This window comes from Meleagris gallopavo, chromosome 11, assembly GCF_000146605.3.
Source record: "Meleagris gallopavo isolate NT-WF06-2002-E0010 breed Aviagen turkey brand Nicholas breeding stock chromosome 11, Turkey_5.1, whole genome shotgun sequence".
Lineage (NCBI taxonomy): Eukaryota > Metazoa > Chordata > Aves > Galliformes > Phasianidae > Meleagris > Meleagris gallopavo.
In genome coordinates this window covers 22863471-22877875 of record NC_015021.2, presented here as the reverse complement: position 1 = coordinate 22877875, position 14405 = coordinate 22863471, and the positions used below count along the sequence as shown (strand labels likewise).

The following is a 14405-nucleotide window of genomic DNA, read 5'->3' as shown; positions in this document are numbered from 1 at the left end:
GGAAACTAGGATAATTCAGAGCTCTGCTGAAAGCTCTGCCAGCGACTTGTGAAACTCAGCAAGCTTCTATGCCTCACTATCCATTAGTAGCAGCCAGCTTACTTTTCTCCAGCTATCTCACAAGAACGCAGAGAATCGCTTATGCTGCTCCAAATAATGTTCATGTAATTCAGGTACTTTGGGTAAATGATTTCAAGGAATACCAAGAACTGTTACTAACTTCCTAACTACATTCCAGCTGTATGTTAGCCTCTCAGCCTTACTTTTGAGTTCCTCTGAAGACACAGCATATGAATTCCTCCTGCAGTTTATGATGCAGCCACAGGGCAGGTGGATCCAGTGCTCTGACAGGACAAATACTGGGGTGACCGTGGCAGCTAGCAATGTCAGCAGGAAGCTAAGTGTCTCAAACGAAAGGCTTTGATAGCCAATGATGTGCTGGACAACCATTTGTATCTGAAAGGCAGAACATTTTGAAATTTAAATTGCTTTAGGCACATGATATACTTCCAGGAATAAAAAGAACATGAATGTGACACAACTAAAAACTACAAGTTTTCAATATGTTTGTATGTTCAGCCTAAGAAGTTTTTTTCTAAGAGACAGCTGAGAAAACGTACTGTCAAAGATTCTCCTCCTCATTCTCAATTTCTTAGAAACCTCTTACTTAAGCTAAACATTAAACACAGATGCCCAAATACCATTAATACAGGCAACTCACAGTCCAAGCATCTCAGAAGAGACTAATAGCTCAATCTCTCCTGCCTGATATTGAGGAACTCCACTTCCTGATGGGAAACAGGAGAACTTCGTACCACCAGGACTGTGCAGCAGATGCTCTGTGACGCTCTCTTTCAGTTGAGAGAAGCTTAGATGCTGTGTCTACACATACTCCAGCCTCAGAGATAACCCAAACCCAAACCCACATCCCATTCCCTCAACCTCCTCCTTCCTAATTATTAACGAGTGTATCTGTTCCCAAATATACCAGTGTATGCACATGAAAAACCACCTGCCTTACCTCCTATACTCTTTGTATAGAGATTAAAAAGATACATACAAATCTCATTTTTCTAAAAAACTCCAATTTTTCAGCCAGTTTGGCAAAGGATGTGACTCACCACTATGAGGAGGGGCACAAAAACTAGCTTACTAATATTCACAGACCCTATAATGCTGAAAAAATGCATGTCAGGCAGCTGGAAACACAAAAAAGTGGACCTTACTCATCTCTGTGCTCAGGTGATACAAATGATGTGATGACAGTGTAATATTCTGACAAATCAGTCTCTGTCAAACCTGCTGAAAAGCAGTTAAATTCATGTCAAGTGGTGCAGACATGTTCAAAAGGACTTTTGCTGACACAGTGTACACTATAAGGAACAACTCAACAGCTACTGTTCATCTATTTCAATTCATGGCACATCAACTCCTGACCCATTTAAACATAAATAAACATTAAAAAGCAAATCAATCTGATAATTTACCATCATTGGAAGCCAGAGAATGACTTTTGTCAATGCAAGAATCAGTGAGAATCGTTTCTGGGCAAAGCCCACTGTGAAGCTCCTGCTCTTTGCGTTGTTCATGCATCGGGGCTCGAGTCCACTGCTCTCAGCCACACCTTTCCTAAAAACTGCCTTTGAGCTTAGACATGCATTTGGGAAATGCTTCAGGGTTTTATCCACAGGGTCCACTGGTGACAGACATGGGGTGGCAGTACTGCAGCCTGCAGGTGTCCCAGGGGTGATGTAGCCTCGAGAGATTTCCTGGTAATCGATGTGTAACAGCTGTTGTTCATCTGAGCACAACAGCTGGTAAGTTAGAGGGACAGAAAGCACTGTGAGGAGGCAAAAGCACAACGAGTAGACAATAAATAAGAACAAGATGTAGGAACTTGCATGGTCTGCGAAGCAACCCCATGAGGTGGGGATGTACCTGCCCCAACCACAGAGAGGCAAAATGCAGATCAGCAAACTGATGATCCAAATGCTGAGAATTGCCCATACTATGCTCACTCGTCGTTTGGAAGCACTGCAGTTCATTGTCTCAGTTTTGTTGATGCTATAGAAGTTGTAGGAAACTATAAGAGACCCTTTCAGATTGCTAGAAATGCCCTGGAATAAATATATAAGTGCTGAGGTGGTGCACAGAGGCTGAGGAAGGGCATCACTTGACCACTGGGTGAGCATGAAAATAATCACTGGCACAATGCTGATCAAATCATCTACTGACAAAGAGGTCACAATCACTGAAATTGTGGATTTATTCTGCATTTTAAGCAGGGTAACTAGTGAATAAATGCTGCCCAGAAGCACTGTGAATGCAATGATACAAGTCAAGCAAAATAGAAAGACATTCAAAGTTCTCTGCTCGTTAGGTTTATCCATAATGCTATGATTTTCAGCGAAGAAGCTTGTCCCATTGAGTGACAAATTACTAAGCATTACCGACATTGTCCTTGGCAAATGTTGTTCCTTGCCTTCTCACTGACTCTGCAAGTTTTCACAAGCTGAAACCATAACTGTTAGTTCCACATTGTAAGTTTGTTTTCCTTTCTTTTTTTGTAGCATCCGGTGAAGAAATATTCAGGTTTAAGCTCCCTTGATAACCAGAATAACTCATGCTCTTGAAAAATCAGGCAACAAAGAAGTACCAGAGGTGCTGGAAAAAATACAGTTCTTCATAACCCTTTCAGTACTGGAAGATAGTTAATTCAGTCTCTTCAGGTAATAACAAGCTATTCACTTCTGAGAGATAACAGGCAACGTGCCTTACTCACGAGTTCAGCTGAAATGAAGGTAGAGCACCAGGTATGTTCAAGCTCAAGGAGAAACATAGTAGAAATGGGAGGCTGTTGGATTCACCCTGTGCTGATCTGAGCTGCAGGAGGGAGGAGTCAGAAGCAAGCAGGATAGCAGAGAAATGGGGAGTGAGTATCTTTCCAGACAGAGCTGCCTCTTAGCTGGATCAGTGTCCCTGCTAAGCCCCACCTCCGATGCTGACACTGAAATCCAATGCAAATACTCAGATCTGATGTCAGCCATAAATGTCATTCCCGTAAAGCCCATGGCTGCTTCATGGCTGTGCATCACCAGCTGGAGAGCTGCTTTTATTCTTCTGCACTTCTGTGCTCTGAGCTTAGCATGGTAAGAGCTGCGGGAGCCTTTTATGAAGATGAAACAGAAGGGTGTGCCTGCCTTGCCTTTTTGTATTCCTACTCCCACTGCAAGCGTGTGTGTATGCATGTGCACACCATATGGATGCTAATTGTACAGTTACTTAGTGACAGCCCCTCATTAATGACAGGCAACAGCCATGCACATCAGCAAGGTGCTGCCTGTCTATGTGGTATATGTGGTCTCTCAGCTCAGTCTGGGGTTTATACAACTTTCATTTCCCATGTGATTAAGACCGAAGTGCTCACTGCCTGCTCTAAGCACACACAGGTAGAACCACAGCCATGTGCATTTCGGTATGTTACAGACATTTTCTCCTAAGAAAGTGCAATACTGGTAAAGCTTACAAGCTGACAAAATTTACACTTGGACAGTAAGTGAGCAGGTAAGTTCAATGCAATCTTCTAGGAGAACTCCACCTCTCTTTTCTTTTGGGCACCACTCTGCATTCAAATACACGACAGAGACGCAGGAAAATATTTTCTGAGTAAGGATTGCATGGTCAGGCTGCTCCAGCTACATTATAATCTGTGTAACACTACAAATCCACCTGTTAGAAATCTGTTAGTAAGGACCCAATCCCATTCAGTTCCCTTCATTAGTAAGGGAGCACAGAGCCAGCCCTGGTTGCCAGCTGTCCTCCCTTGTGCTGGAGCAGCACGGGGCTCCCAGCGGTGCCAGAGTCCCCAGAACAGGCAGACAACACCAGCACATGGTTGTGGCTCTGCCACAATTAGCCCACAATGCAAGGAGCAGAGCCAAGGAAATCCATATTCTGTCCTTCACTCCCAGTTGCCAAGCTGCTCAGCCACAGCACTAGGAAGGCTTGCACTCATAACCAGCCAGATCTTCAACCATCATACCAGAAATGTGCATCCTGCCTTCCACGTGAGGCATAGTCCTGGATCTGGACCATCCAACTGGCCTTTAACTCAACAGGATTTGACTTGGCTTCTGTGACTTATCCGTCCTGATGGACAACTGATTGTTAATCTGTGCTGTGCCAGCTGAAGGCCAAGGCTCATTTCTTTCTATTTACAAATCACCATCACCTTTGCTCCCACAAGTCAACATTAAATTAAGGACAGTGTTCTAAATCTTTAGATTAACAGTGTGAGCCTGGTCAGAAGTACAGTCAAGAGATAAGAAGAGAAAGAAGCATCATTCACCCTCGTTTGGACACCTATTAGAGTCTGGCCTTCTCAGGAAACATGTGACCACCTGTGAAATATGCAGATACACGTCTCTCTCCCACTCTTAACTCCTCAATTTCTCTTGACAAAATGATCATTTTAGTCACAATCTAATGGTGTCAAGCTACTCAGTTCTCACAGTTTTCATGAAAATGAGCAGCTGATGAGAGGAGACAGACTCTGGTGGGTTCCTCAGCCAAGAGACAGATTGCAGCAGAGTCCAGTTCTCCCTGTATCCTAGTGAATACAGAGACTTTATAAATATTCCAACAATAAAAGAAAGCATCAGCTGGGATCTATGCCTTCCCAGCTATTAACTAGCCCAGATGCTAAACTGTGGAAAACCAGCTTAAATCACTCCAGCATATCTTAGTGCTTCCTGACACATGATCAATCACTTTCATTTTTAAATTCTGTGTTTCCACTGCCTGTGTTGTCTTCATTGGCTCTTGTCACATTACTGTGAGGTATTCAGAACAATATTAATAATGCCTGGGAAATATATTTTACCTACTATGGAAATTTTTGCTGCTCTATCCCAAGCCATTAAACCTGCACAGGATGTGTAATAGCTCTGACTGTAGATATCAACCAAAAATTTTCTAACTCCCCTATTATGATCTTCTCTGCACACTTCTTCACTGACCACGCTTTACCAGCTGGTATCCTGGACTCGTGTGTCCAGTACAGTCTGAGTCTGAAACCTTCTTACAGCTGGAGCAAAAGAATCTGCACTAGATTCACTGTTCTCTTCGAAAGTACAAGTTCATACTGCACCATCTCAGAACGTAAGGGTACACTACCTTTCTAATTTCGATTTCACCCATAAATTTCACTGAATTTTTTCAGATTAAATTAGACTGAAGGTGGCAAGACAGGTAGGCAAGCAGAGAGATAGGCAGTGTCATCACAGCCCCCTTCTACTCCCATGTTTTCTAAGCAAACAGGAAAATAGCAGTGCCAAAACCACAACGGATGACCTTGCAGAAACCAAGAGAAATAAAGACACATTTATCTGATGCTACGTCCTTGACTGAGACGGTGTCAAAGAAAGCATGGATTTGTAGATCCTTACTACTTATTCCCCTTATTCTCTACATTTAGACTCGTGGATGACAAGAGGTTCCCAATACAACACTGTCTTGTGCAATATACATTCATTTTCCTGGTGCAAATTTTCTGTGCTAAAGAATGACCACAAAGAGAAAATATGTAAAGTGTGAAAATCTCTTCTCCTGGCCTCATTTCAATCAGCACTGCACAACAGCATCATTTCAATCAGCACTGCACAACAGCATCTCTTTAGAGTCAGCAGCATTCGACATCTATGAAAGGATTTCTATGATACACACTGCATGCAGCAACTCAGGAATGTGTGTGAAGTTAATCAAGTAGTATCACAGAATCATATCCTATCACAGGACGGCTCAGGCTGGAGGGGACCTCAAAGATCCTCCAGGTCCAAGCCCTGCCATGGGCAGGCTGCCAACCACCAGATCAGCGCCCAGGGCCCCATCCAACCCGGCCCCGAATGCCCCCAGGGATGGGGCACCCACAGCTCCCCGGGCAGCTGTGCCAGCGCCTCGCCGCCCTCAGACAAAACATTTCTTCCAACATCTAACCTAACTTCTCCTCCTGTAGCGTAAAGCCATTCCCCTCGTCCTGTCACTATCAGACTGTCTAAAAAGCTGGCATAAACATATTTAACATATATACAAACGTCTTTGTAATTTACTCCTCAAAAGCACTTGTTTTCAGATTTCTTTGTTAGCAGGCTCTCAAAAAAAATGCCAAACCAAATGATTGGTTTTTGTTCTACTGGATTCAGACGTCGTTTTCAGACATAAGATGGTTAGACTGCAGCTTCTTATTGCATCTGCTTATTTGTTCCAGATGAACTCCATCAATGGTGGCTTCTAATCAAAGGCAGACATTTTATTTTTAATCCATTTCCGCTGCAGCTGCATTGGTGTGCTGTAGGAAAAGGGTGCTTACTGAATTTGAGCAATTAGAGCAGTGTAAATCAGAAATAATTCCATTACACCTAAAAATACGATTTAACTTATATACTCATTGTAGGTTGGACTGCAGTGTCTCCAATTCAAGCAAAACAGAATCATGCTGTGCAGATGCTCATTTTGAAACTAGTGGATTTCTGCTCCGTGCAGCAACATGTCCCAAGCTGTCCCTGTGAGCAGCAGCACCCTCTCTGAGCAGATGTGCTAATTCCAAGAAATGCCCATTGCCAGACCACCATAACTCCCTTCTGTGCTGTAAACACAGACAGGAGATTGAGACTGCAGTGAACTGAACACTTTTGGTGAGCTGTAGTGTTAGTAAGAGACAAATGGAGCTAAAAGTGAGTAAGCCCTAATGCTTCCACTGGGCGGGGTATAAAGGTGACGTGTATGTCTCTCCCTGTACACAGCATGGTACTGAAAAATGAAAACACTGCCAAAACTTCGGCGAGGTCAGCAACAGACAAGATGGCTGAAATGAGAATGAACTCATCTAGTTACACTGTACGCACACTACCAGAAATGATCACATGCTGTCATTCAGGAAATGTGCCAAGTGGGGAGAAGAGAAACAAGCAATTCTAAGGTAACAATGATTCCAAGAAGGCAACAGTGAAAAGGAAGAGCTATTAAGGAAGAGGCAGTTTATACAAGGAAGAGAAGGGGACAGTTGCATTCAGGAGGGTGTTGTTCTTCTACTGGATAGCAAGACAGAGATAGTAGCAAAATCTGCAGCTATTGAAGTGGAGAGAAGCTCAGGTCTGGAAAGTAAGACATGGAAAATAAGACGTTCTCCAAGCTGTGGTGTAATGGCTCTCCTGAGACAAGACACTTCACCATGTCACTTTCTTTGAGCAGCCACCAGCTCAGTGAATTGATAGGAGGAGACAGACACCTAGCAGGGATGCTATTCTTCAGTACATCTCCTACAGTAACTGTTTGCTTTCTAATAGAGAGCACAGCAGGCTACGAATATAATTCATGGAACAGCATGATATGAATGCTTTTAATTTTGCTGCACAGCTCTCCTAGCACTAGCTGCACTAGTGCAAGCCTACCTAACCATTGAACAAATACCAGTAATTATAACAATGTGCCACCCCTACCTTAGACACTGCTGAACATATTCATCATGTTGGAGAAAAGGAAATGTTGCTCCTCTAGCAGGAGCTGGGCAGTGATAGCTAACTACTGTGCAGAACAGCACTGAGAGAGTTAAATGGAAAATCCAAACAGCTGGAAAGAAACAATTATCCCTTTCTGACAGGATGAAAAAAAATGGAAGAACGCAAGGAGTGACCCAGCTATGAACCCATCCGGAAGCAGCAAGAAAATCAGCTGTATACATAGAACTTTTTCCAGTGGTAATAAAATTAATGACCACAGGAGCCATTTGTAATTCTGTTTGCACATTTCACTGCCCGCTCGTAGTCTCAGGAGTCTCACACTGGGTTGTCTTCCCTTTTCGTTTCTCCTTTCATAGTTACTTCCTCACTATTTTCTCTCCCATTAACCTTCAAGGAAGGCTGAGTGAGCAGACCAGGAAATTCACCCTCAGGAGTCAGGATCAAACCCAGTTCTAATGAATGAAGACTGAAAGCTTTGGAACACAATTCTGCCTCTGGAGAGCTAGGAAACTGCATTTTCCGGTTATGACTGCTTTTTACTTACACCAACAAAATTATCACCATTCTAGCACAGGGGTTTCTTGAAGTGATGCAAGTTTTGCACAGAGGACAGCACTGCTTTAACCTGAAACCACAAACGTTATCATAAATGATGTCCAACGAACATGGACAAAGCACAGGGCACAACTTACTGCACGTCACAACAAAGAAAAATCTATCTTGAAAACAGGGAATCCTGCCTCTTCTACGTACGTCACGAAGACTAAGGGTCTTTATGTTAAGGAAGGAGATGGCTTTCATCTCACCAGAGGAGGAATCCTCCAAATAAGCACGGAGGCACAAACATGCTGGGCTTTCCCAGAGGAGGAGCCCCAAGGAGAGGAGCAGCGCAGCAGGAAGATGGCAGCCTTTCACCAGCCTGAATGAAAGGATACAGGGAAATGTCTTAATTTCTCCCAGCAGAGAAGACTGCTATTGCTCAGAGACATCTTCCTGGGCCTTCGTCAGGAAGACTTCTATTTTGACATGAAGCTTTGGAACAGGTCAGAAAAACAGGAAAAAGGAGTCAGGAGTTGAAAAAAACCCCACGAGTGATACTGTAACAAAAATGAGGTAAAGCAGGTCTGGCACACTTCAGACATTCTCTAAGAGTGCTAAAAAAAATGCTCATTTTCCACAGCTCTAATAAATTTGAAAAGATATTAGAGGTTATATGGGCTGAGAATTGATATGCCAGCTCTAGCCACTGCTTTTGTGATAGCCGTGTTCGGAGTCCCTGCAAATTACACTCAGAATCATAGAATCATCAGGGCTGAAAAAGACCTCCAAGATCACCCAGTCCAACCGCCTCCTCAAACTTCTTCCCCAAATGGCAACCAAGGGTTGCCACTGTCATCTGTTTTTGGAGTGTTTTTCTGAATACCGAATAAAGACAGGGCTGCTAACTAATTCTGAGTGATGGCAACAAGGTCTATTAACTTTGCTGATGTTAAGAACAAGTGCGTTTGTATCCGAAAAGCTGAAAAAGTGAGAATATATGAGAAGACAAAATGAAATCTTTCCTCTTACAGAAGAATTTTTTATTTTTTTGAATGGAAAGATTTAGTTGAAGCATGAGCTCTTCAAAAGGACAACGTGTCCATGGAATCTGAAGGAAGCAAGGAAGGAATGCTACAGACTGCAGAAGCAATCAGCTGCACTTTCCCACCACCTTTCGCTAGGTGGTATATGTACTCGCAAAAGAAAATGTTCGCTTCACTTCAGGACAGCTTTTAGCTTCACATTTTTCTAAACAAACTTCCCTTACCCATAACTGGATTTTTGTTTTTAAAACTCTAATGAAAGCTTCCATGCGGCACCAAAGGTCGGCAGGCCAGGACGGTGCTGGGGCCTTCTGCCTGCCGGCCCCCACAGCTGCACCAACCACAACCCATCAGCACTGCCATTAGAAGCTGATGAGAATCAAGGAAGTTCGTAGAGGGGACTGAGACCAATTCATTCCTCTGTTATTGTAAATAAGTCAACTCACTTTACACCTGATTATGCCATGCCCTCTCAGTGTTCTTACACAGCCACACCTGTTTCTTGATGAGGGAATGACTCACTTGAGGTTTGGCTGTTAAAAGCTAATCACAAATGAGCGTTACAGAGCGTGCTGCTGGACTATTTGAGTGTGGTAAGGTAGAAAAAATATTAATGATAGCTTACAGCTCCAAACAGCATTTGTTTCCCCTTCAGTCCATCATTTTTAACTACTGGACTACTGCATTTGGTGCAGAACAAAACACAGAGGTGATCACAGGTAATTTCAGTCTGTCAGCAGAATGGCTATTCTTTTCAACACCAACACATAATGCCTAGTATCATTTTAAAAGTTCTAGGCAGCTGAGTTCTTCTGGCTGTTTTGTCTGGGACTTCACTGCACACAGCCTACTTTGTAACTGCACTCGAGTTTGGGAGATGACAGGAATCAGAGCATCTTTTCTCTGCCTATTTGCAATGTATGGCAGCTACTGTAACATCACAACTCAGCAAAGCATTACCGTCACACTCCAACACTTAATGAATACTAAGATATTTTCAAGAGCCTTTGTATAAACCATATCTGGTAAAATCATTTACCAAATGTGAAGTAAATCCATACAAATATTTACAAATAGTAGCAAAAGGGGAAAAAAATGTCTGTTCAAAATCATAGTCATTTTTATGCAATTATTTATTCAGAATGTATTACGTTAACATTTCCCTAATAAGTAAGAAAATACTCAAGAGAAACTAATAATATTGACAGGAAAGTAATAACATTGACAGGAAGGTAGTAGCAACCTGGGGAAACTCTCATCTGCATACATAGCTTAAAAGGAATATATCCATCTAGAAGTCCCCTGGGCCGTGTAGACTTGCTCAGACTGATTTTCAGTCAATTATGCCTTATATGTGGAGGTTTGGTTGATTTATTACAAACATCACAGCATGAGGGTTAATGCTACACAAGAAAGCACTTAAAATCTCATATATTCATGGCAGCTTGCTTTCCTCATGTGTACTTTATTGCTAATTTTGGGTCACTAAAACAATACTGAAGGAATACTGAAAAATTTCTGCAATTCAGTTGTCTAATGTGCAAAGACTCATTCATAGCTAATAAGGGAAAACAATGACTTTTACTGCCTACTCAAAGCATGCCTCTTCAGGAAGTACAACAGAGTTCTTTCATTGAGACAGAAACAAACTACACCATCATTAAGAACTGATTCAAGGTCAGGCTCATCATCTGCTTCTTAATTAATTTTTAATTTGAATTATCAGTAAAGCATGCAGTGCCTTTTCCTTAAAGCCTCAGCAGATGTCACATTCGTTCCCAGGAATCACAGAGTCCTGGGCCGGGGCGCCCTGCAGCCCTGCAGCCCAGCCCTGCTCCCCCAACCCCGAGCTGCTCCCAGCCCTCCCTGCTCCCTGTGCAGCTCCGGCCCAGCAGTGCTGCCTGAGGGCAGGGCTGTGCTGAGCAGAGCTGGCTGCTGGCCCCGGCAGCTCGTGCAGAACTGATGGGCATAGGTGGGATCCCTGAGTTCCCCCGGGCCGAGCAGCCCCTGCTCTCAGCCCCTCCTCACCGCAGCGATGCTCCGGGCCCTGCAGCTCCTCGTGGCCCCTTGCTGGGCTCTCCCCAGAGTGCCCACGTCCCTTGTACGCTGGGGCCCAGCACCCCAGGGGCGGCTTCAAAAGTGCTGAGCAGAGGGATCACTGCCTTCAAGCTGCTGGCAGCACTTCTAATGCTGCCCGGGGTATGTGTGATGGTCTGAAAACAAAAATGGTCTGAAAACAAAAATGGTCTTCTTGAACCCTTTTTTTTTTTTGTCTTTCAAGTCTCAAAACTACAGCAGTGTTACAATTTCCTCAGGTCTTTCCCTCAGTGACACAGCTCCTTACTTACTTCCACACAATCCTTCTGCTCCAGAGGGCACTGGATCAGGTCTCTGCTGAAGTTTCATTTATAGCTTCATATAGATGGATTAGTGAGAACTTTTAGTGCAGCACAGCATTTACCACAGAAACAAACTGGGCAGTATCAGCTCCTCACACAATGGTTCTCAATGAAAACATTTTCAGATTTAGATCTAAGTTGGCAACATGAAGAGTAAGATATGCACCAACATTTCTTTCCAGAGAAAAGAGTGGGGATTCTCCTTATTCATGACTTAATTGACAGACAATGCTAGCTCTATTTGTTATGTGAATACATGCAGTCTTCAACCTGGAATAAAGCAGGTTTCAAATCAGCTGCTTTCCAGCTCAACTGTGCAGTGAAAAAGCTGCAGTCAGCTGTATGTCATGATCAAACACGTCTCTGATGTTCTTAGAAAACAAAAGGTAAGAGAGATACAGGAAAAGGAACAGAAGACATCACATTATAGTAAAAGGAAGCTTTAGAATGAAACAGAAAAGGAAACGAAAAGAAGGAAAAAATCCTGTTCTCAATTCTATCTACCAACAGACCTTCATTCTACTCTTTTACTTTCATTTTGATACAGAGGTTTTTTCACAGATTTTCCATTGCTCACTTTTGATCTCACTCCTCCAATTCATTCTCCCACACACCTAATTCCCTGTTTTTCTTTTCTTGAAATCTTTGCTTCCTATTACCTTCTTGCCTTTTCTTTTTCTTATATCATATTTTTCCTCTGCCTCTCTGTCTCATATTCTTTTTCTTCTCTCTTCCTGCTTCCCATGTTCCACTTCACCATAACCTGTACTTCGTGACCCTGAACAACCTCACTCTAATTTGAACGCACTCATCTGCACAAAGACACCCTGCAGCCACCTTCTGCCAGCAGCCAGTAACATTACTCTCCAGCTAGATCCATCTACAACAAAATGTCACAAAACTACAATCCAACATCATGCACCATATACAGTTCTACAAAGAAATTGGGATAGCCTCATTCTGCAAGTTTGGATTCAGGAATCATGTTGTCACTCCTCCCGAATGAACCAAGAGTTCACAAAAAAAATAAACAAGATTACTCATTTCAGCACAGATTGCAGAGCTGAGTCCATCTTTCGAATATATGCAATAGGGAGGAGAAATACAGTTCTCTTTTAGTGGTAACATTAAACCATACAATCATATTAAAAATTAACCATGCCGCAAAATGGAAATAACTTTTCCTAATCCTTACACCTGCTCACATGACGTGTAAGAAAAGGCACATGACTGACATTAGGAAACACGACTTCCTAACACGGATAAAGAAGGAAAACATTCAAGATACTCAGGCTTCATAAAAGCACCATTTACTTAAGAGGATAAGACCAGAAAAATTCAAGCTTATTGGAGAAACTTAGACCTGCAAATTTTCAGCTCACTCAGACACTTCCCTGACTCAGTGAGTTATTATGACAGCACACTGGCAAAGGGACATGAGCACCTCACTAGTTAAACTCAATACATTTCAACAGATGGTGTTACGTAATCACACTGCTTAAATATGGAACTTGAAACAAAATCATCGCAGGAGTTGTCCATAAAAACCCAGAAATAAGCAGAGTCCTGCTGTGTAATGCAGGGAGCCACAAGACCTACATGCTGTTCCTAAATTTACGTTCCTACTGCAAAGCCTGGAGCCCTGCACAGCTCCCAGCCTCAGGCAGCACCATGCTGCACAGCACCTGTACTCCTCTGCATCAGTCAGAAATCTTTTTGGTGAGAAAGGCAAATTAATGAGGAGGAAATCCTCTTTAATCACAGGAAATAGGATATCATTAAAAAAATCAAAGGAATGCAAAACAACAACGAAAGCACTACCTGCAATTTAGAGATTTCCAATTGTTATCAAATGGAAAATATTTTTCAACCACGAGACATCCAAAATTGGAAAGTATCTGTCAGCATGTGGGTGACAGCAGGATGAATCTTTCAAGGAAAACTACCTGAGTGCAGATGAGAGAAAACAACTGCACTGACCCATCCGCTGCTGAAGCAAGAACCAGGGCTGAGGGCTCTGAATAGGCCGTGCAAGATGAAAAGCCCCCAGTGAGTGCCTGCTTTCAGAGATGAGCATTTCATACTTCAGATTCTTGACATGTTGTTCTGTGAGCAGGTACCTTTCAGCAGTCCATCATTCCCTACGTCTGAAAGTTCCTTCTTCGTGCAGCAATGCCGTGTTGTCTCTGTATAAGGAAACAGTATCTTGCCCACAGCTAAATAAAGTCTGTACAAAGCAGGAGTCTGTAAACAAAGTTTCCAACAAATCCATTCCAAGAACAAAGACAACAAGAACCCTGGGAGGAGAGCACCAGAAGAGGAGAGAAGCCATTAACTAGCAAGCACTAGCCCTCAAGCAAGCACATGCTGTTTCTCCCATAGGTCTCACGTGGACTTCTTTGAGCAGACCCTTACCTGATGTGTAAAAAATAGACAGGAGAAAAATATTTTATTTCTCTTGTTTTAAACACTAAAATAAGCACACACTCAGCAAATTTCTAAAGATTTCAGGCAGGAACAAATGCTGATGGCTGAGATTCTGCTGCAAAGAGCAGACAAACAGCAGAGATGTGAGAGGGGCTGCTGCAAGGACACACGCTGCTTTGTGCTGCTCAGGTGGCTGCTCTCTGCCTGCAGGAGCTTACCTGAACTAAAATCCCCCAAGCCACGTCAGTCTCAAACAAACCTGCGTATGAGGAAATGGGAGGTTTTGTCACAGACACCTCCACATGAGCATTACAGCCTGTTCCCAACTCCTCTTAGGATACAGGGAGAATTAGAAGCTGTGAAGTGCTGCTGCTGTGATCTGTCTGCACCCACTCATGCACACGTGTGAGGCAGGACTCGTCGTATCCCCTCATTTGAATTCATTTAGTGGCTGGGCCCTTCCAGAGCTTTTAGAACAT

General features: G+C 43.1%; 1 protein-coding gene across 7 annotated transcripts in view; it reads right to left on the bottom strand.

Moving 5' to 3' along the window:
- Window positions 1-14405, bottom strand: part of GPR149 (G protein-coupled receptor 149) — a 132050-nt gene that overhangs the window by 22144 nt on the left and 95501 nt on the right. For 5 of the 7 annotated variants that reach the window (XM_010717035.3, XM_010717038.3, XM_010717036.3 and 2 more), the window contains exons 1-2: window positions 1488-3381; window positions 264-456 (exon numbers count right to left, since the gene is read on the bottom strand). In XM_010717035.3, coding sequence (XP_010715337.1) covers window positions 264-456; window positions 1488-2456 — 1162 coding nt within the window. In that variant the 5' untranslated portion in view covers window positions 2457-3381. Of the gene's footprint in view, window positions 1-263; window positions 457-1487; window positions 3382-14405 lie in introns of those variants that run through there. The other 2 variants (XM_019619238.2, XM_031555032.1) reach the window with 1 other exon arrangement.